This window comes from Dasypus novemcinctus, chromosome 26 (assembly GCF_030445035.2).
Source record: "Dasypus novemcinctus isolate mDasNov1 chromosome 26, mDasNov1.1.hap2, whole genome shotgun sequence".
Taxonomy (NCBI): Eukaryota; Metazoa; Chordata; class Mammalia; order Cingulata; family Dasypodidae; genus Dasypus; species Dasypus novemcinctus.
In genome coordinates this window covers 27,479,342-27,506,472 of record NC_080698.1, presented here as the reverse complement: position 1 = coordinate 27,506,472, position 27,131 = coordinate 27,479,342, and the positions used below count along the sequence as shown (strand labels likewise).

At 36.4% G+C, this 27,131-nt stretch overlaps 1 protein-coding gene across 4 annotated transcripts in view; it reads right to left on the bottom strand.

Annotated features, from left to right (window-relative positions):
- The window catches only part of SLC25A26 (solute carrier family 25 member 26), a 139,066-nt gene that overhangs the window by 102,720 nt on the left and 9,215 nt on the right, over positions 1 to 27,131 (bottom strand). For 3 of the 4 annotated variants that reach the window (XM_058288146.2, XM_071212152.1, XM_071212151.1), the window contains exons 2-4: positions 22,089 to 22,245; positions 18,801 to 18,910; positions 1,366 to 1,470 (exon numbers count right to left, since the gene is read on the bottom strand). In XM_058288146.2, the coding sequence (XP_058144129.1) occupies positions 1,366 to 1,470; positions 18,801 to 18,910; positions 22,089 to 22,245 (372 nt within the window). The remainder of the gene's footprint in view (positions 1 to 1,365; positions 1,471 to 18,800; positions 18,911 to 22,088; positions 22,246 to 27,131) is intronic. The other variant, XM_058288147.2, reaches the window with a different exon arrangement.

Here is a 27,131-nt window from a genome sequence, read left to right as displayed (position 1 = left end):
CTAAAATACCTAATGAACATCCCTTTCCCAAAGCTCAGGTCAACTCCCTTTAAAATGGGAATATCTCTAATTTAAAAATTTAAATATTAACAGCTAGTATTTATTCCTGAAAATAATATCTGAGATGCTGTGAAATGAAATATTTCCAAAAGCAAATGCACATTGAATGCCAATTTTTCTTTCACATAAAAGTAAAATTATATTCCAGAGTTTCAGTAAGAATCAGAAATTCATTAATAATCTCTCAATAAAGTAGTGATAAATATTTCTAACAGGCCTGATTTATCCATTAAACTGTCAACAAGGCTCAGTGTGAGCCCACTAATGAATTTCTCATTCATACAATTACTCAATGCCTCCTTGCCTAGGTGAAAGAGGGACCATTAAGAACAATGTTTCTAAAACAGACTCATATAATGAGTCTGACCTGATTGATTCCCCTTAAAAAAAAAAAAAGGTTTCTATAATGATGTACTTTATTCCTATGCATGGAAAACACTTGGGCTGCCCATTTTTTTAACCCTCACAACCATCATGCTTACGCTGATTAGTGAACAAAAAAAGTATCCTAGCTGCAAAGCCAACAAGAACAATTTCTAACCCACTGCTTAACACTAATTGCTAAAAGAGATATTACATTCTGATATAACCTTTATAATGTTAGTCACTATTATCACTCTATTACTGAACATCTCTTTCATGCACCTAAAATTCTGTAGTTGTGTTGTAATACAATATCATTATTCACTTTATATATTTACAATTTAATCCATGTCCATTTCAAAGGAACTAAAGGAAGATTACAATGAAGGGCACGTATACAGTCATGGCACTCAAAATGAAATTTTTTTAGAAACGTAAAATAAAATTGAAAAACAAAGGAAAGGCAAAGATAATCTAAGTCTAAACAGTTAACTATAATTGAACATAAAATTTAGCTCTAAGGTTTCCTCTAAGGCTACTGGGATGAGGACCACAATGCTCAGAATATCAATCTACTATAAAATCTTTCTCTTTAAAAGAGAAAAAAGAGAGAGTTCACTTAAAAACACACCTTACTGGGTGGTATATGGAAAAAATACACTTAACGCAAGCTATAGGCTATAGTTAACAATAATGCTTTAATATTATTTCATCAATTGTAACAAAGACCATGCCGATGCTACGTGACAATAATAGAGAGGTATAAGAGGTATGGGGTTTTTCTTTTTGGAGTAATGAAAACATCCTAAATTGACTGTGGTGATGAATGCATAATTCAGCGATTACATTGAGAGCCAATGATTGTATACTATGGATGGACTATATGAAGTTGACTATATTTCAATGAAACTGCTTATTAAAACACTCATACACACACCTTACCTCTTGATATAAGATGTTAGAAAAAATCTGAAATGTTCTTGAAGAAGCAGATACCTGTGCCCTCTGCTTAACCACTTCAGAAGGAACTCGAATCAAGCAGGCAACCTAAAAATATCAATTGAATTGCATTCTAAAAACATCAATTTAATTACATTCTAAGAGTAGCATCTACTATAAATAAAAATATTTTTTATAAACATAAATAACAACAAGAAGTATAGGGAAGCAGACTTGGCCCAGTGGTTAAGGCGTCTGTCTACCACATGGGAGATCCACGGTTCAAACCCTGGCCTCCTTGACCCGTGTGGAACTGGCCTGATGCACTCAAGGAGTGCCGTGCCACGCAGGGGTGTCCCTCGCATAGGGGAGCCCCATGCGCAAGGAGTGCGTCCCATAAGAAGAGCCGCCCAGCGCAAAATAAAGTGCAGCCTGCCCAGGAATGGCGCCGCACACATGGAAAGCTGACACAATAAGATGACGCAACAAAAAGAAACACAGATTCCCGTGCCGCTGACAACAAAAGAAGCGGACAAAGAAGACGACGCAGCAAATAGACACAGAGAACAACCAGGGCAGAGGGGCGGAGGGGGGAAGGGGAGAGAAATAAATAAATAATAAATCTTAAAAAACCAAAAACAAAAAACAAGAAGTATAATATTCAGGATTAATGTAAGTTTTTAAGAGTTTGCTTTGTTCTGTGCACTGTTTTGTCATCCCGGAACATTTTTTTCCTTTGTCCTGTAACAGATTCCTCACCACCACCTTCCAAGTAGGTCTGTCTCCTTAGACCAGCTATGAGTTTCTTAGTACATTTACACATTTTAAATCCTAGACACCTAGAATAGCAGCTGGCACATGACAGGTATTTTAAACATGTTTGGTGACAGAATGAGTCAAATGGACCTTTGCTCTACTAGAAGTAATGCATGCATCAGTAGAGACAAGACTAATATCAGCCAGTACCCTCACCTTTCCATCCCACCCTATCCCCCTGACTCAGTCAGCTCCCAATCCCAGGACTCCAGGTCTCCCCACCACCCAACAACTGAGGAATAACCCCTGGCACTCTTGGACCCAGCCCCAGCATTCCAATTGATTGGTTCTGCATGGTCCCTACTCACATCCTACTAGTCAATAATTTTAATGTTACTCCTGGACAGATGCCATCCCAAATTCACACTTCCAGGATTTTTACCTTCCATAGCCTACTTATTTTCACAAATAGGAGCAATAACTAAGCAGTCAGCCAAAGATATAAACTTTTTCTACAACTGTCATTTCATACACCTGACTTTGGTGTTCAATACTTTGCATATGGTTGAGGAGATTACTTTTAAAACGTTTAGACTTAAAATATATACATATAGGGAGCAGATGTAGCTCAGTGGTTGAATGCCTGCCTCCCACATACAAGGTCCTGGGTTTGATCTCCAGTACCTCCTAAAATCAAAACAAATAAGCAAATGAAAATACCAATGCTCTTTGGGGATCACATGTAGTTCAGTGGTTGAGCACCTGCTTCCCATGTACAAGTCCGGGGTTCAATCCCCGGTACCTCCTAAACACACACACACACACACACACACACACACACACACACACATACTTGAGACACAGTAAGAAAAGTGGACAATCTTTCTTCAATGATACATGCATGAAATGGAAACAGCATCAAGAAATTTAACAAAACCATCCCACAAATAGGTTACACAAACTCAAAACAGGTTTTTCCTCTTTCAATCTATATTCTTCTAATTCCCAATCAGAAATTACTACCTAATTTGGATATATTACATAAAGCTTTTTCTTTCCAACACTAAGTAGTTCTCAGGCAATGTTGGCAAACTTTTTATGTAAAACACCAAACAGTAAATATTTTAGACTTTGTAGCCATATGTTCTCTGTCACAATTGCTTAATTCTGCTGTGGTAGCACAAAAGCAGTCCTAGATGATAATATATAAGTAAATGGTATGGCTATATTCCATTAAAACTTTATTGCAAAAACAGGAGACAGCCTGCCAACCCCTACTCTAAGGAACAAACACTGGCAAACTCCTCCTCAGTATTACTCTTGGCAAGAGCACAGTAGGCATAGAATAGATTTGGGCATTACTACCCCAGAATACACAGGACAAAGACAGACTGTAATGTGATTTTAAATATCATGGAGTTAGGTGAAACAGGCACATAACCTCTAAAAGACAGCTAAGAAGTAACGACACTTTATGCTGATGCACTACAATAGACACCGGTATGATGACAAAGGATCCATTACAAGAAGTTATTTTTCTCCCAGATATGACAAGATTTACAAAACAATGTGATTTGATTTCTATTTCTTCATTTAACAAATATTTGAATGCTTATTGTTTACAAAGATGTCTGCAATTTGGGCCAAGCTCCACCTACAGTCTGCCATCAAACTTATCTAACAGAGTTCAACAAGAACATACTGAGCCAGACACTGCACAAGGGGCTACATGGTCAAGAGGAGTAGGATGGTGCCCGAGCCACTAAGAATTCACAGATACCAAGAGATAAAATAATACCTGGCAAAAGAGGCACAGATGGGGGTTACAGGGATCAGAGAAGAAGAGTATTTAATTCACTCTTTAAGCTCAGGGAAAACAACCAAAGTGTATGCCTTCACAGAACCTTCCAAATAAGCCAGAATTAACTGGCAAGAAAAGTGGAAAAGGCATGGTGGGAAGAAACAATATAAGGGAAAACACACAAAAATACAAAAGCAGAGTGTGCAGGGGTGAAATGCCATCCATCCATCAAAGCATTCTACAGTTAGTATCCACCCAAGCCATTCAATATCACCAAGGTCAAGAGTGAAGGGAAGTAAGACTGGACATACAGACAAGGAGGCCCTGTATGCCATGCTAAGCTTGGATTTTATTCCATAGGCAATGGAAACAGCTAAAAATTTTTGAGCAAAGGAATGGTACCCTGGGTTTTAGGTAGACCTCTTTGGTTGCCATACATACAACAGAAGGGGATGGGGAAAAGTAAGAAGCAAAGGAGGGGATGAGGCAAAAGGCAGTAGACAAGTTCTGTAAAAATGACCAGGAAAATGAACACAGCTAAAAGACCAAGAGGGGTCAAATTTGAAAAGAAAAAAAAAAAGAGTAAAATGAGCAGGACCTGGTGACTAATCAGTTAGGAGTGAGGAACTGGGAAGAGAGAAGGATGCTCCTAGTTTCTGGTCTGCATGATGGGCGTATGGTGGTGCCATTACATGAAATCAGGGATAAGAGCAGGGAAGAGCAGGTGTGGAGGGAGACAGTAAGTTCAGATTGGGAAATGTTGTATTGGAGAACTCTATGGGACATGTAAGTGGCTATGTCCATCCGAGAAATGAATAGATGGCTATGAAGCTAGACAATCACAGGACCAGAAATAGATATGGAAGCCATCCATACACAAGTGATGGCTAAAACCAAGAGAGCAGATTAGATCACCGAGAGAAATCAAAAAGGGATAATCAATAGGCAAGAACCAGAACCCTGAGAAACCCAACTTGTAAAGGGCAGGCAAACAAAGGAGAACTGGACAGATACAAGACCAGGAGGGAAGCATTGCTGTGGTGATACTGTGGCTGCCCATTTTTCAACTCACACACAAGAGGCTCTCTGGTAAGGGAAGCCAAAAGGAGTTAGTTACTCCCCTCCTTGCCTCTGGCAGAAGGAGCACAGTCAGGCAAGGTAGCCTTGGCTAATAAGATACTCCCACCCAGGAGTCTGATTCTAGAGGTGTGCTGCTCAGTACACAGGCCATTAGCCACACATGGCTATAGAGCAACTGAAAAGTGGTGAGTACAAATCAGGTGTGATATAGGTATAAAACAGACATCGGATTTTGTAGCCTTAGTATGATAAAATAATGGTGACTATTTCACTAATAATTCTTTTATATTGATTACATATTGAAATATTGATATTTCCAGTATATTTGGTTTAACAAAATACATTAAAATTCATGGCAGCCAATTAATTCTGGCTCATTTGGAAGGTTCTATGAAGGCATTCACTTTGGCTGTTTTCTCTGTGCCTAGAGATTGAACTAAATACTCTTTTTCTCTGGTCCCCATGATCCCCGTCTGTGCCTCTTTTGCCAGATATTATTGAAATTATCTGTTGGTATCTGTGAATTCTTTGAGGTTGGGGCACCATTCTAATTTTTTAACGTGATTTCTCAAAAATGTAAAATTATCTCCGTGTCTTGCACTATATGTCTACTGAGTAGTGCTGTTCTCCAGCTACAAAGACGGTTTAACATTCATTCACAGCAGTAGCACCCAGCAGTGGAGGCAGCCTGGGTCCAGCAGCAGCTCAGGGGCAGTAAACCTGAATTATTTTAACTATATATACAAACGATTATATAAAGACTAAAAAATTAGAGTAGGATTGCAGATAATATTTCTCTTTCTCTTTTTTTGTCTATTTGTATTTTCTAAATTCTCTACGACCAACATGGATTATTTGCTTCATATATTTTTTAACATTTCAAAAGGCTAAAGTATTTGTTAGGAACAAAGATTATATGTGAGGGAGAAAATAAAATGAAAGGATTGATTTAAAATATGCTATTAGATGCAAATCTACATATTAGTCTTGACAAAAACATTTATTTTTAATTTAGTAACAATAAATGCACAAAAACAGATTAAATAGCTTACCACTGAAGCCTAAAACTGGACGTGAATGTTACTTTTGATAACAGAGTATAAACTTTTACCTCCATGCTTACAAACCAGGATAGAAAATAAAGTCTCCAGAAACTTACATGAACCTAACAGGACAGCTCCCAGCATCTAAAACTCATTAAAGAAATGAAAATAAATAAATAAAAGAGAAAAGAGAAAAGAAAAGAAAAGAAAGAAAAGGGCATACTAACTCCTAGTATCTTTCAATTCAAGAGGTCAAGAGTGAAATATAACCCCAATATGTCAAGAAAATAGGAATTGTCTACTTTTGTGGCTTGGCATAAATATTTATGCAACTTCATGCTTCATAACCTGCCATGTTCTTACATTATGTTTTGATTCCTTAAAAATACAGAAGCGGAGGAAAAACTTTGAAAAGGTTCTCAGATGAAAAACAATCTAACTAACCGAGGAGATAAAAGGCACGCAGCACGGCTTCCTGACTTCTGTGGCGCGGTAATTTTGGCCTAAGAGAGAAGCTACAAAGTAATGCCTCTATCTATTTCCTCCGGTACCTCTGGTGCCTTCCATTTGGTTTTCTATTAACTCTGATCTTTCGTAGATTTGAATTCGAGTACAAGAGAGTATTTCACTGCACAAGAACAAAAACATGTTTGAGTATTGTGATCCTATTGATTCTATAAAAAGAAATAAAGACAATGTCACCTGTGAGTCTCTTGGTAAATCTACTTTTTAATGCATTCTTTCCTCATAAAACTGGGGTTCAGTAAGAATCCATGACACAGGAACAGTGGCCTTTTCATTAAACTCAAGAATGTTCTATATGTTAAAAGTTCTATCAAAAGACAAGACACCTAAGGTTTTCCATAAAGAAAAATACATGTCCCCACCTTTTGTCAACATTAAAATGCAATGCTGGCCTCTTTAGAATTAAACATTCCTAAAATACAATGGTCCCTTAAATTATAAATTGGTTGTAATAATGAAACTGCTACCAAGACTGTTTTTATTTTGGCATAAAGGTTTTAATTAATTTTTACATTGGAGAGCACAATATGAGCCCATTTAGTACTTACTAAATAAAACACCAAGATGCAAAACTACAAATCAAAAGGCTAAGCATTTGAAAGAGAAAAAATATGGTGGACTTGTGCCTCACATTAGGTAAAATAAGGGAAGGCAGAGAGGGACACTGCTAAAAATCTCTTGTCCTTTCATTGTCACAGGCAAGTTCCATACTGCCACATATCAAATGCCAGATTTTACAAACTTACTTCTATCTTCTTGCTCCTAAAATTCTCTTCAAAGTCCAAGGCATCACAATCATACCTTATATTAGCATTTCATCTTTTATCTATTTCAACATGAATTACAAAAAAATAGTCTGCTCTAAGACTTTTTTGTAAGAAATTTAATCAATAACTCATAAATATTCCTGACATTAGAAGCTAATTCTGCCAGCATTTTATATATAAATCAATCTGAAAAGTTAAAGTCAGAGAGCTACTTCACTTAGGAACCAAGGGTGAAACCCAATCTTTGATTATCATCTCCAGAATGATTTTTCACTAAAGAGATATCATATTTATACACATCTAAAGAACATAAAGGCTCAAGGTTTAATATCAGCTAGTTCTCTATATTTAGACAGGCAAATCTATAATAGGTTCAATAGAAACTTAACAATAAGCTAACAGGAGCAAAGTTTAGTCATATTCAAAACAAAAGCTGCTTTGGACTTTGTAGAACAAACTCAATGCAGCAAATTAAAAACAGAGACCTCATGGCACTCTGGAGATTTTTGAAATGCATGAATTACTTCTTTGTATTTTAATACACATTATTTGTGTAATTCCCAAAATTCTTATAGAAAGCAGTTTTCCAAATTAAGTATACGTAACAAAAGCTGAACAGTTCATTTGTGTGTCAGGTCTGCCATCTTCTGGTTAAAAATGGAATCACAGCTACCAATAAAATGAACCAAACAGCAATTTATAAATCCTAACTTAACACTCCTCAGAGTTTAAATTTTGTCCACCAATTTTGGAGTATAAATCCATCAAACCTTTTTTCCTGATAAGACATTTTCCACTGATACAAATAGCCAGTAGGGGTTAGAATAAAACTTTCAAATTTTTATAATTATTAGTCTTCTCTTGCCTGACAAGACTCCTATCCTTAAAAGGGACTCTGCACACAAAGTTAATAGTTTTCTCAATGAAAATAATTATAGCAACTTTTAGCCCTATGTCTTGAAGTGGTTCATAGAATTTTACATAACCCAAAAGGCAAGCCTCAAAACAGGCTTTACATTTCTATAACAAGAGACAATTTCTCAGGAGACGTCAAAAGCCCCACAGATTCACAGATTTCCACCAATATAAAATCTGAAGCAAGGTAGAATGCAATTGTAAGTGTATACATTTCCTATTGTTATTTTAACAAATTGCCACAAATGAGTGGCTGAAAACAAGACAAAGTTATTTTACCATTCATGGAAGTTGGAAGTCTGAAATCAGCCTTACTGGACTAAAATCGAGGTCAGCCAAGCTGAGTTTCCTCTGGAGGCCTTGGGAGCCAACTGTCTCCTTGCTTTTGCAGGTCCTCGAGGCCGGCTGCATTCTTTGGTTTATGGACCCCTCCTCCATCTTCAAGCCAGCAGCTGGGCATCTTCACCTATCTTTTCTCTGACACCTCGGCTGCCCTCTTATAAAAAGAACCCTGGGATTACACCGGGCATACCCAGACAATCCAGGATAATCTTTCCTTCTCAAATTCCTCAACATAATCATATCTGCAAAGTCCCTTTTGCCATGTAACGTAACACCAGCATAGGTTTTGGGGATTAGGATGTGGACATCTTTGGGGTGCCCTTATTTTGCCTACCACAGCACCCAACAGCAAATTTTAGGACCCTAACTTCCTTATTTTAAGAAACCTAGAGTGATGTGGATTCTTAGTATGACCAAAATAATATGCTTCTCATCTCCACCTCAACATCATTTCTCCCTTTAAAAATAAAATTATATCAAAAGCAGATGAAGGAGCTTCTGGGAGTACAAAGAAAAATATATGTCTAGTCATTTGTTCTGCAAAAGTCTTTTATTGCTCACAGTAGCTGGAATATTTTGAGGGAGTCACTAAACTTTTTAAATTTCAACTCTTCATCTTCTGAACTAATAACCCTCCCCAAACTGTAAAATTCTAAAATTCTAAAAATATGCCATACACAACAGTGTGACATGGGAAGAGAATCAACATTTATCAAATAGTTTATATATTAGATGCAAGGTTGGGCACTTTAAGAATGAAGATTCATTTAATCCTTATAAGAAACCTGATGGGGTAAATATTTTTCAAGATGAGGAAAACAGAGGCTCAGTGAGATTGAGTAAATTGCCTAAAGGTACACAGCAGATACATAGGCAAGTCACAATTCCAAGCCGGATCTGTGTAAATTGACAGGCTGTGATCCATATCACATGGTCTTCTTATAGGGGTCCTCAAAATATTCTCTAGTTATTTAATAAATCCTCAAAGGCAGGGATCAAAATTTCTTACTCTGTGTCTCTTAGCACCTAGCATAGTGTTGGACACACAATCGGCATTTAAATGTCAAAAAGTATGGAATAACAAATGAAAGCAAATTTGTGACAATGATATTTAATTCATTATAGTACCAAGGACCCTAATCTTAGCAAGTTATATTTTTAAAACTAAAGGTTTGTCACTGACAAAGTGTCATTTTGCATAGAAATAGCCTAATCCTAACTGTAGTAGTTTGTTCCTTTGAGAGAAGGATTCCATTTTTCTATGTACAATATAGTGGCAATAAATGATTAAATAACATTCTTGTAGCCTGAAACAGTTTCTTCAACTTCATCATCCTATATGAAAATTGTAATATTGTTTCTATAAAGCTAAATTTAATTGTGTTCTACAAACTGATACTGTTCTTAAACAAAAAGCTAACACAGAGCTTCCTTCCCCTCTTGTCCACTAACTAAATAATAAAATCCATGAAACACACTGTCCTGGATCATGAATCAATACCATCTAAACTAGAGACACATGCTACATTATGGAAAGAAAATGAAATCCCTAAAACAGAACAATCTGAAATGAGTTAGAAGGAAAGTCATCAAGAACCCTGGGGGACAGGTGGGTACGAAGTTCCTTTATAAGGCCTCCCTGAAAAATCACATCAGTGAATTCACGGTTGTACTCAAAAGAAGAGCTATGAGCAGTGTCATCACAAGACACAGGTCATGCCAGCACCAGCAAGCCCCAACCCTCTCCCAGACCCCTGTGCTCTTTCTCCTTCCTCCTCCTACCCTTTCTCACAGTGGCTCAGCCTCAGGTGACTGGGAAAGCAGGAAAGGTGGGGGCTGCTCATTGTGCTGGCTCAGGACACTCTGCTGGAACAGTTCAAGCAGGTACACAATGCATGTGGAGGCCACAATTTATTAACAAAGGCATCCGTGATGAAAAATGCACTGAAGACACATTGTGGGGCAGGCAACCACCTTTCTGCCAGTTCTACCCCTGTAATCCCCTTCCTGCCTCAGCACAGGCTCTAGCCATCTCTCCTGAGAATTACTGTGTTTATCTCCTCACCTGCATCCACACGATACTGTCCACCTCCACACGGGTGCTAAAGGGCATTCTTAAATACAAACCTGGTCATCGTTGCTCCTCTGCTCAGCCCCTCAAAGGTGAAAGTCAAGTACTTAACCATAGCAGGCAAGTCCTCCACCTGTGCCAACCTCACCACCCCTTCAGTACAAGGTGACCCAACCACACCTGTGTTCCAATTATCTGCCCTTGAGAGTTGACAAGATGGGCTTTTGATAACCCCAACACCCCTCTTTGCCCCTTCTCACCTAGCCATCATACAAGAGTCAGCTCAGGGATGAGCTACTTTATAAAGCCTTTCCTGAGGTAAGGACTGTCACTCATCACAACCCAGACAAGCCTGACCATTCCTTCCCTTCTGGCTGTCACTAGACTACAAGTCCCTTAAAGGAAGTATCTTGTCATTTCATCCTCAGGGCCTCAAATATATTAAGGACTTAAGATCTAAGTCCATACTGCCCATTAAGGAGGCAGAGGAATTCAAGATGAGCTGAACAAAAGCAGCCTATAGAGAAGGAATCCAAGGAGTCCACATGAGGAAAGAATAGAAGAGGAAACAGTTCAAAGGATGGCAATGGAGAGCACGCTATTTTTTTACATTCTTGAGACAATTTTTGGTATAATTCTTACTATTTAGGGGTTCTGAATAAGGAATTCAAAAGTCGGTCTGTTTTATATTCTTAGTGCCCTGAGTGAAAAGAAGTCCCCAGACACACCACAAAAGAGGCGGGAGCAAAGGGCAAAAGTTCCCTGTAGCAGAGGTATAAGCTTAGATGAGTCAAAGAGAAAAGAGCTCGTTTGACTGTGGTGAGGGGTCTTCCAGTGCTGTTTCAGGGTCTGTGTTAAATCCCCCAGCTATGCCTGTGCACTTCTGCCTCCATTCCTCACTCTATACAAGCAACTTCCATCTGTAGCAATTACTGTGCGCTTCCTTCTGCCCTAACAGCTACCCTTCACTCACTCCCAATGGCAGCCATCTTATTTTCTACCCAACCTATCACCCATGACTCAATTATACATGTCCACAAGGGCTTGGTATACTACTACCACAATTGCAAATGAGGGTTAATCTGTACCAACATCTGAATATTTTTAAATCTACCATTATTAATTCAAAAGATTAAACACTTCAAAAACTGTCAACCTCTCTTCTATTATCTTGAGTCAGTGGTTCTTAGAAAAGGCCATTAAAGGTCGTAAAAAAAAAAAAAACTATAAGTACATTTTAAAACTTGGTATTAACAGCCTAAACAGAGTAACTTCGATCCCCACTCAAAAAAACACAAGGATAATATGTGCATTGGGTTTTGTACACTCCTCACAGTAATCAATGCATCTTACCTTCTAAGTAGCCAATTTAAAAGGAATTCTGAATTAAAATGACATGCACAAAGTAGGCCCACTGATCTTTTTAACTGCTACTGTATCCAAACCATAACTAAATTAACTTCACCTCCAAGGTTTTTCAATGGCCCAGGCCTTTGAAGAAACATGAGAGCAGGGTAAAACACTCAGTCTAACTTAAGTCAAATCCAAATCCATGTGTGTTGAGTATACTGCCACTTAAAAGTAATCAGTTTTTTAAGTGAGTGTTTTTAATAGGTGTGGTGGATTGAACTACATACTCCGGGTTGGATACATTCTTGGTCTGCATTCTGCTGGCTGTAGACCTATCGTAAATATGTTACTTCGGTTAAGGCAGAGCCCAACTGAATCAGGCTGGGCTTTAATCCAGATTATGGGAGTCCTTTACAAGTCAGAGAGAGAAGCCACTGCGAGCAACCAGAAGCCAGAAGTCAACAGAAACCAGAAGAGAGAGGAAAAGACAACACCAGGAATATTGCTATGTGATGGAAAAGCTAAGGACCCCAACGATTGCCAGCCAGCCAGAAGATACCAGCCCTGAGAAGAAGTAAGCCTTCAAGCCTCTGAAATTGTGAGCCCATGTATTCCGGTTAAGCCAACCCTTTGTACGGTATGTTTTAGCAGCTGGGGAACTAAAACTGTAGTTCTAAATATATGAAATCCTGAGGAAAATAAAAGGAATGATGCTTTTGATCTGTGTGTAGCACTCCTAATGTTCTGAACCGGCTAAAATATTCTGATGTATGGGACTGCTCAAGTGAATTCAGTAAAAACAGTTACTACTGCGGTACAAATTTAAAATTTTGACAATCCTAGAGGAGTGGTTCTCAAAGATCCATGAGCACCATACTCGACTAAGAATCTTGTTTAAAATGCAGGGACCCCAATGCTACTCTCCAAATATTCACCTGTAACCAGCTATTATCCAAGCAACTTGGCCACACCAGAAGTCCTTTAAGAGGTGGTCAGAAAAGCATTCATAAGACATGATATAATTTACTTACTAGCTTTCTGAATTCCTACTGAGAACTAGAAAAGGCCAATCTCCTATGATTTTACTGTGTGAAAATCCACACTTGTCATCCATGCCCACAGGTTAAATTCAAAGTGGCTGCTTTTGGCTGCAAAGAAATTTCCTGAAAACAACATAAGGAAGGCCAAAAGTAGGATAAGAGATAGGAAACGTCAAATCTTAATACCCTAAAAAAAAACGCTTCCACTATAATGTTATAGCATCTGTAGTGTTATAGTAGAAAGTAAACCTGCCCCAACCCTTCTGATCTAATTACAGATTCTCTTTTCACAGGGCTCTTTCTGAGTGCGATGAAAACTGAGCTGTAAAATAATTGAGATAGGGATTTAGAGATTTGGTACAGCAAACTTCCTAATAAAAATGGCACAAATGGGAATCATCTTGCTGTTGTTACATATCAAATCTTATTTGATCGATTTCACTGTATTCCAAATTACAAACATAAGGTAGAAGGTTGCAATTATAGTTTTATTGATTCATCATTAAGTTTTAATCAAGCTTCTGCTACAGGGAATGGTTATTATTTTGGTAGTGTTCCTTTGTTTCTAAGTTTCTTTCAAGCATTTATAGTCACTACAACAAAGTAATTTTGGACACATTCAATAGCAACAAAATACATTATAGTTGCTAAGGAATATCCTTGCAACATAATCTTATATCAAAGTAAACCTGTTACAGAATGAGACTGTACTAAACTGTTTCCTATTATCTTTAGGTCTCAATACCTTTTTGTTATGGGAAACTGGCTTACCTGTTTGTTATTGTAAATGTTACACCTGTTAAATGCTGCAGTTGTCAGATGTTGCCGTTGTTGCCTGTTATTGTAAATGATGTTACAGTTCAGATAGCAAACAGCTGCCTAGGAGTTTCCCAATAAATGCGATGGGAAAACTAGGGTTAGGGCTCTCAGTTCCAGAAACTGTGAGTGCCCTGGTCCCAGGTTGGTCTCCCCTCTGTGTCTCTACCTTTAGTTCTGTGTTGCCTTCCCTTCGAGCCACTTATTGTGAACTGAATGCAGCACCTTTTTAACCACTGACAGGTATAAATGTTTTTGTTAAGTATTTATTTTGCCTATGGAAATGTATTTCCCCTAAATTTACCTGTTTCTTTCTATTATTATTAATAATCACACTTAAATGAATTTGAAAACAGATTATACTCTACAAAATTGAAACAGGTTACTAAAACAGGAATGGGGTAATATGTACACTTAGCAAGCATTTATTAAGAAGACTGATAGTGAATGACCTCAGGAAGTTAAAAAAGTTCAAAGATTTTTGGGGCATCAGAACCAAAATTTCTACAAATTTCACTAATTTGGCAAACTTTTCAGCATCCTAAACCATAAATGAATTTAAAATCAATTAAAAGTCAACATCAGGATATGTTTCATGTGTAAAGTCGTCAGTCTCTATACCACTACTGGTGATCAATTCTCCTCTTGAGATTCTCTAGGCATCATGGAGACCATAAAAGGGCATCTGACATAAGGCCTTACCACTAAGGGACCATGGAACAACTAAGAGGCACAATAAGGATGAGAATATTCTAGAACTTCAGATTTCCACACAATGGACACTTATTTCCTAACTCTAAAATATACTACTCCATTCCCTATGCCCAATAATCCACACGCATAATATTATTACATTAAAAGTCTCCCATTTTAAAAAGTCAGTTACAGATAAAAGCAGTATTAAAATATGTGGTATTTTCTACAAATGAAAAAACGCATCATTTCGCATGAGAAAGCTGCCATTTACCCTAACTTGTTATATCACTTTATATTTTCTTGGTAAGCTGAAAAGACAGAAAGTTTATCAGTTTAATAAAGCCTTTCCTTCAGCATGGCAAACTAGCTTTCAGGCATGATGGTCCTATGTAAAATGAAATAAGTGACCAAATTCTTCATTTGCTGCCTATTCTCAGCAACACCCTAGAAAATATAAACCAAATATTGAATTTATGAAAGCATACTTAAAACCAATCAATGCAACATGCAATTCTAAAATAAAGGCAAGCACTCTCCTAAGGACAAAAATTTCACAACCCGAAAGACACTGAAATGCTCACAATCTATTGTTCTTTAGAACACATAATAAAAAATAACTGCATGTAAGTGAGGTTCTAATGTCAGAACATAATCACAAAAAGTAATTTAAAACTTGAATAGACTAAAAGATTATTAAAATTAAGTATAAATTGCTTTTAAATTGCAGTTTAAATAAAGTTTCCAATAGAACTTGAGCACTAAGTGGACTGGAATTTTCCATGTGTGGAATGGAATGGAAATCCCCGGAAATTGTATGCAACATGAACGTATATATGTTCACTTTACTGGAGTGACTGTCCATAGGTTTTATTAGATTCCTAAAGAGGTATAAAGCTCCAAAAAGGAACTACTACTTTATACGTTTGCTACACAAAAACTATTATATTGGCAGTTCTATCACTTTTATAACTTCAGTAAACCACTATTTTAAGCATTCAGAGTTTACTCAGGCTCTATGAATCCATTTTTAAACCAATGTCAAAAGGAAGTTTTATCAAAAACACTTTTTAAATATAAACTTAAAAATAAAAGAAGTTTAATGTCTCTCACATTAACTCCTTTCAACGTGCCCTTCAAGAAACCACATAACTGACTTCTCAGATCAAGAAATTCATTTTACAGAAATGGGAAAGGGTAAAGTTGTACATAACCAAGACATTTTTTTTTTAATGAAATGCAAAATACACAAGAGGGAAGAAGCTGAGGCTCAATCAGTTGGGCTCCCGTCTACCATATGGGAAGCCCTGGGTTTGCGTCCCAGGGCCTCCTTGTGAAGGCACACTCACCCACATGCTGTGGAGAGCCACCAGCCCACAAGTGCTACGGAGAGCCGACTCGGCAAGGTGACGCAACAAAAAAGGGAGACAAGCAAAAACACAGAAAAACGCACAGTAAATGGACACAGAAAGCAGACAGGAAGCAAAAAGCTGCAAGGTGTCGGGGGAATACACAAGAGAACCAGGAGTCATTTTTTTTTTCCATTTAAACATAACCTCAAGAATTCAAATTATCGCATGAACCAGGAGGGACTACTTTTCTTTAGAACTGATACTATTTCCTCCATAATTTCTTTTCTCACAGATTTCCAAATATATTATAAACTGAAGTATTTTGATGTATTGATGAATTTGTGTAAAATGTTTTGAAAAAAATTATCTTAACATTTCCCAACTTATTTGTGAGGTCAGTACTACCTCATACCAAAACCAGAAAAGATAACTATAGATCTGTATCTCTTATATGTAAAGCTAAAGTCCTCAACAAATAGTAGCAAACTGAATCAAGCAACAGAAAAAAGGATTATACAGCAAGACCAAGTGAAATCTATCCCTGAAATGCAAGGATGGTTTAACATTCAAAATCAATAATGTAATACATCATATCAATAACTTACAGGATAAAAACCATATGGTCATCTTCAATAGATGCAGAAAAGGTATTTGACAAAATTCAACCCCTCTTCATGATTGAAAAAAAAAAAAACACTCAACAAATTAGGAATAGAAGTAAACTTCCTCAAACTGACAAAGAGCATCTATGGAAAAGTCGCAGTTAAAGTAAGTGCTTTCCCCCTGAGATCATGAACAAGACAAGCATGTCTGTTCTTGCCACTTCTATTCAACATTGTCCAAGAGCTTCGATGTGGGGCAATTAGACAAGAAGAATGAAATTAAAGCATCTAGACTATAAAGGAAGAAGTAAAACTGTCTCTTTGCAGATGATATGCTATTACATATAGAAAAGTCTTAGGAATCCATGAAAAAAATTTTAGAACTAAAAAAATGATTCCATCAAAGATAGAGGATATGAAATCAATATACAAAATTCAACTGTATTTCAATATGCTAATAAGAAATAACTGAAAACGAAATTAAGAAAAAAGGTCCACTTAAAATACATCAAAAAGAATAAATTACTTAGCAAATGCATAAAAAGTAATGATAATGCTATAATTTTAGATATACAATGTATAAAGATACAATCTGTGACAAGAACAATATAAGGTAGGGGAACAGAGGGGTATAGGAGCATAGTTGGTGCATGCTATTGAACTTAAATTGGTATTAAATCAACTGAGATTGCTGTAGATTTAGGGTGCTGAATTTAAACCTCATGGTAACCACAAAGCACCACAAAGAAAACATCAGAAAAACATGCAGAGAAAATAAGGGAGAAGGGATTCTAAAGGGTTCACTACAAAAGATCAAGTGAATACAAAAATAAGCAGTAATGGAAGAACTGAGAAACTAAAAAGGCATTAGACTTACAAAAACCAAACAGCAAAAAGGCAAAAGAAGGCTCTAAATTATTAATAGTAAATTTAAATGTAAATGGATTTAACTTCCCAGTCAAAATGCAGAGACTGGCAGAATGAAAAGGAAAAAAAAAAGCATGACTCAACTATGCTTTTTACCAAGAGATTCACCTTAAATTCAAAGATACAAGTAAGTTGAAAGCAAAAGGATGGAAAATATATATATTCCATGCAGTGAACAAAAAAGAGTGGGATGGCTATAATTATATCAGATAAAAAAGACTTTAAGTCAAAAACTGTTACAAAGGACAAAGAACACTGTATACTGATAAGCAAGCAATTCATTCTGAAGATATAACAATTACAAAGATAAGATGCACCTAACAACAGAGGCCTAAAATATGAGAAGCAAACACTGTGAGGGAAAAAGATAGTCTACATTAATGTAAGAGACTTCAATATACCACTTTCAATAATAGAACACCTAGACAAAAAAATCAATTAGGAAAGAGGACTTGCACAATGCTATAAACCAATTTGACCTAACAGCCATATATAGAACAGTTTACCCAAGTGAAAAATACACATTCAAGTGTACATGATAATTCTTTAGGATAAAACATATATTAGGGTCACAAAATAAGTCTCAATACATTTCAAGATTGAAATCTTACAATGTATCTTTACCAACTACAATGGAATAAAGCTAGAAATCAATGACAGAAGGAGAACCAAAAGAGTCACAAATAGGTAAAAATTAAATACACACATTCAAAGAATTAATCCCATTATTTCTCAAACTTTTCAAAAAAAACTGAAGAGGATAGAAGACTTCCTAATTCATTCTATGAGGCCAGCATTACTATATCAAAGACAGACAGACATAACATGAGAAAATTAGCAGACCAATATCCCTCATGAATATAGAAGAAAAAAATCCTCAACAAAATACTAGTAAACTGAAACCGAAAAGCACATTAAAAGGAAGATCTGAGAATAAACACAGTTGCTGTTTCACTTTCACCTTTAAAATGTTATAAAAATTTCTCTTGTAGCTAACTTACCTGTAACAACACTAGAAAGGCAATTCTGAGAAAAATAGTTCCGACTCAATGATGCCGACATAATATAAAAGCCACCAGAATGTGCAGAGATATTATCTTCCATCTCTTTAATTTTATTCTTTCTGTATAAATATATTTAGGTCTTTCTCTTGTATATAACACACTACTGGATTTTTCTTTCATCCCCTCTGACACTTTATCTTTTGTCACATTTAATCCATTTACATTTACTGAATTTATGACATTCATAATTTTAAAAAGAATTTTTTTTTAAATGAAATAACATAATATCTGAATCAAAGATAAATGCATGATTTGCATCTCTGAATTATTTTATAAATGTAACTTGTTACTTACCACTTCTCCAGCAGAGGCAGCCAACATATGCTTCACAGGCATCAAATATGAAGATGAATCAATATGCAAAAACCATTTCACATATTCATAGGTGATAAAAAAGGCAGCAGCTGAAATTTAAAACAAGCCAGTCTTTTTAACAAAGTTTAAATATATATATATAGACTGTTAAGAAGTATGATGTTTCTAAAAAAAAGTACACCACTAATTATTAAATTGTGAGTTAACAGGTAGAGATAATAGGTAAACATATACCCTCCCACGCATCCTGATTCTTTCAGGATTTACTAAGCACCTATTCTGTGCCCTCCCCTGGATTTACAAAGATGAAGAAGACATGATCTCCACCCTGAGGGAGCTTAACAACTAAACTAGTATTTATTAACCCCATTACACCGACAAGTCACCTAGCATTTTGGTAAGCTTTCTTGAAAAGGATATAGGTTTCTGTGATGGAAAAAGTTCATTACACAGTGGCCAGAAAACAAGGAATCCATTACAATGATTCATAGATAGGTTAAAATTGCAAGCTGAACTTACCTAAACTTACCTAAAATGTCTATTCCATAATGTTTTATTCCTAGTTACTCAAAACAATCACAGCCACTTTTTACTATCTCAACTCACCTTTACATCAAAGAAACAACTAATTAAAACTGAAACTCAAAATCTCTAAAAAATTACCACTATTACCATAAAATAATCTTAGCCTCACATGAGTTTTAAGACTTGCCATGTTGTTAATCAAAAAAATGTTTATCACTTCTATAAACATAAGTCATGAAAGCTAAATGACAAATTCTTCTTTGAAAGACATTTGGATATGTTACAGTAAAGTCCGCAACACTCAGGAAAAGAGTCTGATAGTGAAAATCAGTTCTCCAAAGTTAAAGGCAATAAGCTTGTAAACAATCCTCAGGCTGCTAAGAAATTTTCACATGGTTAGACAAGGAGGCACCACGGATGAGTCATTACCAACTCAAGCAATTTTATAGAGCTAACTCAGGTCCCTATTCCCATTTGTAATTCTTAAGAATGCTTTTCCTACTTGGCCACTCACTGAATCTATCTCTAATAGTCTTCACCTATAAGTTCAATCTAGTACACATTTCACCCTACCCCCATACAGGAGAAGGAAAAAGACAATACTAAATAAACATTTTTAGGTTTTCAGGGTTAACCACCTCAACCTTGACTTTTTTGCCACTTCTATGATACAAAAGGTCCCTTACAAATATAAGTCCCAAAACCCCGCTGGGTGGCACCCCAGACACTAATTAGAAATGATGACATAATAAGGATCCAGATGAGGCTCTGAGCAAAACTACAACAAAAAAAGGGGGCTGGTCTACCTGATATTCAGTCTCTTCTAGCTCTTAAAAAAACAAACCAAAACAAAAAAACCCTATGGTATTTTTATATTCCCTTGATATAGGAAGTGAGCCTCCTGAATATGGGTCTTTTCTTCTCCTCTTTCAATCTTCAGTCTCCTCCTTACCACAACCCCTCGCCCCAGTTTATAGTCTCAAAAAAGTCTATAGTCAAAAATAACTACGACTGTTTACTGTACTCACACTAGAACAGCAAAAGAGAAAAAAAGGTCCCACATAAAAAAGTTCAATTTATCAAAAATTTGCCAAAAAAAAAAAAGGCCATTTCTGAAACCCTAGCACTTAGACTACTTCTCCAGCACCTCCCATTCACTGAAATAAAGAAAAGCAAGGCAAGAGAAGAATATCACTTTCGTAAACACAAAAAAGTTCAAAACCACATTCTGCATATAAACTCCTGCTGGCTAGAATCTAAAAGAGTCTTGTAACCTTAATGAAAGTATCATGTACCCTATAGATATTAGCCAATATTACACCTACTAACAGTAATTCCTTTGTGCAAAATAAAGAGGAAAAGATCTTTAGATGATGACTCTCAATGGGAGAAACACCAAAGACAGAGTCTGCATGATCTACTCCTTTGCAATTCCCTACTTCACAGGTTCCCAAATTTACCTGCGTATCACAGTTCCACGGATTGCCCAGGGCTACACCCAAGACCAATTAAATCACAACCGCTAGGGAGGTAGGGGATGAAGCCAGAAGATCAGTATTCTTTAAGATCTTCAAACAATCAGATGATTCCAATGTGGACTTATTTGGGAACCACTGTCCCTGTCCCTACACTTAAGAGTTACGCTTGGCATGAAGTGGGTGCTCAATGATAACTTCTTATAATCAATTATTAAAAGTATTTTTTAAAAAACACAAAACTCAAGAATATATCAAAATAGTTTGCTCTCCTAAGGACTGCTAGAGGCAGGAGGGAGAGGGGGAGAGAGAAACAAAAGAACCAAAACGCTATTTTTCTCTTTGCACCACGTATCTTTATGTAAATGCTGTATTAATATGTACTCACAGATGGACATATAAATGTCATGTTAACATGAAAGAAAAATTTCTCATGAATTGGCCTGAGAAAGAAGCAAGCAAACCCTAGAATTTAAGAACCTCCTGGAGCCATGGTTGTATGTGCTCGCACAGGTGGTGGTTTTTGCGTTTGCTTAGTTTGTTTCTGAGAGCCACTAGAAGTATCAGAAAACAATTAAAATGAAAAGTATCTGAAACAGATCATATTGACTACAGAATAAGAGGGCCAAAAAACAATACTTCAGAACCAAAACAAAAGCAAAACACTCGAAGGAGAGTATCCAGGAGGAGGTTAGTAGGATATGTTTCCATTACCTAAGAGCAATTTAGTTAAGGTAGAAAGAGTTAATGCCTCTTAAATTTACCTGCTCCACAAGAAACTTCAAGCTGGCCTAGCAAAATCAGCATCACACTGGAATCACCTGGAGAGCTATTAAAACTCCTAAAGTCTAGGCAAAGCCCCAGCTAATTTAATCACAACTTCTGGTGGTAAATCACAGGCATCAGTATTTTTTAAAGCTTCTCAAGAGATTCCAATATGCAGGCAAGGTTGAGAACCCACTGCTCTAAGGAATCACAATCAATGTCACAATAATAATGCTTTAAGTGTTCTAACTGGGAATTTTAACAGCAGCAACAAAAGCCATTTTTAAAGGATTGTTCATATTTTTTCTATTACAAATATATTGGAACGGAAGCTATAGCACTGGCCAATTCAAAAGGCATGGGGGTAATAAACAGAAAAAGAAATTCAGAAGATAAGCTCAGCACATAAGGAATTCTATATGAGGTAAGACCACATACCATTCTGAAAACAAATCCCATTATCCTGGGTTTATAGCAACAAAAATATCGATATAATTTTTACCATTAGGAAAGGATCCAATAGCAGCAGAAGGAACGCCAGCATATATTCCACGAAAACCACCAGCCTTGGTAAATCCTTGGGGACTCTGCAGTCTCGTTTTAATGGTATCCAGAGGAAATAATATCAAGTCAACAGAGACACCTGCTACCCCACCAGCCTTTTAAAAAAGAAAAAGAAAAAGGGAGTGAGAAATGAAAAAGAGTTAAAATAAAACAAGTTCTCTGCAATTTGGGAATGAGGATGGAAGAAGGTAGTCTTAAAGTCTATTTCTCCTACCTTTCCGTCCATGGATGACCTTGGCTTGGTCAAAGGACCTTCTAACCTAACCCTAGAGATTTCCCGGGAAAATAAACATTACCATGCTATACTTACAAACATAATTTTATATTAAATTTTCTTTTAATTTATTTTTTATATATTCACGATTCAGAAAAGTAAAAAACAAAAAACCCCACAAAACTAAAAAGTTCTAGGTCTCCTTCCAACTCTTATTTCCCATTTGCTTCATTCCCAGTAACTCAGGTAACATTTTTAATAACCATTGCTTGTTGTATCCTTTCAGAGTTTCTTTAGATATATACAAACAAATAAGTGTTATATGTGTACATATATTTTTTTTTCCTTCTTTAAGAAAAAAAGGTGGCATACAATATGTACTATTCCATACCTTGCTTTTTCATTTAACAATTTATCTTGGCAATCTTTCCATATCATTCAAAATATTACATTCTGGCTTTGTCAAAAGGGTGAAAAGGCAGCTGTCTTGGGAGAAAATATTTGGTAATCACATATTTGATAAGGGTTTAATATCCATGATATATAAAAAGATGCTACAACTGAACAATAAAAAGACAAATAATCTGATTAAAAACTGGGGAAAAGACTTGAATAGACATTAGTCTAAAGAGGAAATACAAATGGCCAAAAAACACATGAAAAAATGTCCAACATCACTAGCAATTAGGGAAATGCAAATCAAAGCTACAATCAGATATTATTTCACACCTACTAAAATGGCCACTATTAAAAAGACAAAGAACTACAAATGTTGGAGAGAATGTGAAGAGCTAGGAACACTAATTCACTGTTGTTGGGAATGTAGAATAGTACAGCCACTGTGGACAGAATTTCTAAAGAAGCTGAATATAGATTTGCCACATGACCCGGCAATACTACTACTGGGTTTATATCCAGCAGAACTGAAAGCAATGACACAAACAGACATCTCTGCACACCCATGTTCACAGCGGTGTTATACACGATTGCCCAAAGATGGAAACAACCCAGGTATCCATCAACTGATGAATGGATAAACAAACCGTGGTATATACACATGGTGGAATATTACACAGCAATAAGAAGAAATGAAGTCATAAAGCATATGACAACATGGCTGAACATGGAGGACATTATGTTGAGAAAAACAAGCCAGATGATGGATAAACAAACCGTGGTATATACACATGGTGGAATATTACACAGCAATAAGAAGAAATGAAGTCATAAAGCATATGACAACATGGCTGAACATGGAGGACATTATGTTGAGAAAAACAAGCCAGACACAAAAAGACAAATACTGTATGATTGTGCTACAGTGAACTAAATACACTGTGTAATCTCATGGAGTTAACTTGAATATGGTCACCAGAAAAAAGAATGAGGTTAGAGAATGAAAGGCAAAGGGTTAATCTGTGCAGATTTGGTAAAAAGGATTTGTGTTAATCTTTGGAAATGAACAGAAAAGGTGAAAGTACAACATAATATTTATAACTAGCAGTACTATTACATGGGTATGAGAGTGATTTAAAGGGAAAGTCTAGAGTCATGTATATTACTAAAAGAAAAGCTAAAAAATATAACATGGGACTGTACAGCATAGTAAAACCACATATGAAATGTGAATATGGGTAAAACTGCATACATAAGACCATTTTTCTTTGACACTGAACTAACATATGCTAATACTACAAGATGTTACTATCATACAACCAAAACAAACATTATGCTAAGTGAAAGAAACTAGACACAAAGTACAACATATTGTATGATTTCATTTATATAAAACATAAATATAAATCAATTTATAAGGAAGAAATTAGATTAGTGGTTACATAAGGCTGGGAAGGATTAAGGGATTGAGAAATGACTGCTAAGTGGTGTGGAGTTTTACTTTTTGGAGTAATGAAATTGTTCTAGGATTTTTGTGGTGATGAATGCACATATTGTGATTATACGTAAAGTCACTGATACACACTTTGGATTAGATTGTATGGTATATGACTATATCTCAATAAAACTGCTTAATAAATAAATAACTATGCAAGAATAGCCAGAAATAGTAGCTTTGTGCGGCAGGGGAAACACAGAGAGATTGAGAGGTGAAGAATTTTCTTGTTTATCTGTTTTTTATTATTATTGAAATAATGAAAATGCTCTAATAATGACTGAAGTGATGAATACACAAATATGTGATTATACCAAATACCACTGACTGTACACTTTGGATGAATTGTATGTTTTATTAACATGTATCAATAAGGGAGCAGATATGGCTCAAGTGGTTGAGTGCCTGCTTCCCACATGGGAGGTCCCAGGTTCAGTACATGATGCTTCCTAAAAACAAAAACAGGGAAGCAGATGCAGCTCAACTGATAGAGCATCCACATACCATATAGGAGGTCCAGGGTTCGATACCCAGGGCCTCCTGGCCTGTGTGGTGAGCTGGCCCACACACAGAATGCCATGCCACACAGGGGTGCCCCCTGCATAGGGGTGCCCCACACGCAAGGAGTATGCCCCGCAAGGAGAGCCACCCTGCATGAAAAAAGTGCAGCCCACACAGGAGTGGCACCACACACAGAGAGCTGATGTAACAAAAAGAGACACAGATTCCCAGTGCTTCCTGGTAAGAATGCAAGCAGACACAGAAGAACACACAGCGAATGGACACAGAGAGCAGACAATGGGGGTGGGGAAGGAGGGGAGAGAAATAAATAAAAAATAAATCTTTAAAAAAACAAACAAACTAAAAACAACAACAAGCAGACAAACCAAAAAACAACTCAGGGGAGCTGATGTGGCTCAGTGGCTGAGTGCTTGCTTCCCACATATGAGGTCCCAATTCAATTCTCAACCTGGGTATCTCAAAAAAAAAAAGGAGCAGGGTGGAGCTCAAGCAATTGAGCTCCCGCCTACCACATGGTAGGTCGCAGGTTTGGTTCCACTGCCTCCTAAAGAAATGAGCAAGACAGTGAGCTGATGTGACAGACTGGTGCAGCAAGCTGATGCAACAAGAGACACAAGGAGGAAACCCTAATGAGAGGCACAGCAAAGTAGGAAATGAAGGTGCCTCAAGCAATTAGGTGTCTCCCTTCTACATGGGAGGCCCTGGATTCAGTTCCCAAGCACACAATGAGCAGACAGCAAGAGCAAACCATGAGGGGATGGGAAGAAAGAAATAAAATCTTTTTAAAAAAACATATCAATAAAATTGATTTGTTTAAAAAAAAGAAACTGCTTAAAATGTTTAAAAAATTAATTTTTTTTAAATTACCCTAAAAAAAGTTACAGTAAGCATGACAGAACAAAAAGGAAACCCTAACAAAGATGTGGTTCTGACATGGTACTTTTTTATTAGAAAAATTTAGCCCAAAAAAATTGTATTAAAGAAGTTTTTATTAGAAAACTTTACAGAAAAATCATGCAGAAATAAAGAATTCCCATATACCCACCCCATACAGGTTTCCCTATTACTGATACTGCATTAGTGTGGCATCTTTCGTACAAGTCATGAAACAATATCACTAGAATTGTACTATGAACTACATAGTCCATAGTTTATATTACAGTGCACTGTGTTGTACAGTCCTATGTTTCTTTTTATTTTAATAACATACATACCACCTACAATTTCCCCTTTTTAACCATATTCAAAGATATAATTCAGTGGTATTAAATACATTCACAATGTTGTGCTACCATCATCCAAACTTCCATCATCCCAAGTAGAAACTCTATACCAATTCAGTGATATTAAATACATTCACAATGTTGTGCTACCATCACCAAAACTTCCATCATCCCAAGTAGAAACTCTGTACCAATTAAGCATTAACTCCCCATTCCCTACCACCACCTCATCCCTTGGTGATCTTTATTCTAACTGCTTACTATGAATTAACTTTTTGTACTTATTTCATATCGGTGAGATGACATAATATTTGCCCTTTTGTGTCTGGCTTGTTTCACTCAACATGATTAGGTCAAAGTTCATCATTGTTGCAGCATTTATCAGAACTTCATTCCTTTTCATGGCTGAATCATATTCCATTGCATGTATACGCCACATTTTGTTTATCCATTCATCACTTGATAGACACTTGGGTTGCTTCCATCTTTTGGCAATTGTAAATAATGCCACTGTGCGCATCAATGTGCACAAATCTGTTCAAGACTCTGCTTTAATTCTTTTAGGTATATATCCAGGAATGGGATTGCTAGATCATACAGTAATTCCACACTTAACTTTCTGTTTTCCACAGCTTCTGTACCATTTTACATTCCCACCATGAATGAGTGTTCCTATTTCTCCACATCCTCTCCAACCCTACAAAGCAATTTTCTAAGTGACGGGTAACTTTTCCTATTTTTTGAGTTTTAAAGAAAGGTGAATCTATTATCTATTAAAAATGTAAAAATGTAAAAGATATCACAAAGAAAACTGCAGATCAATACCTCTTATGAATATAGAAGAAAAAAATCCTCAATAAAATATTAGCAAACTGAATCCAAGAGCACATTAAAAGAATTATATGACCAAGTGGGATTTATCCCAGATATGCAAGGGTGGGTCAACATAAGAAAATTAATTAATATAATACTCCACAGTATATAATGAAAAAACAACAGGATTGTATCAACTGACAGAGAAAAGGCATTAGAGAATCCAGCACTTCTCTTAAAAACTAGAAATAGAAGGAACTTCCTCAATATGCACAAATGAAATAAATAAAATAAATTTAGAAATAAATAAAATCTTAA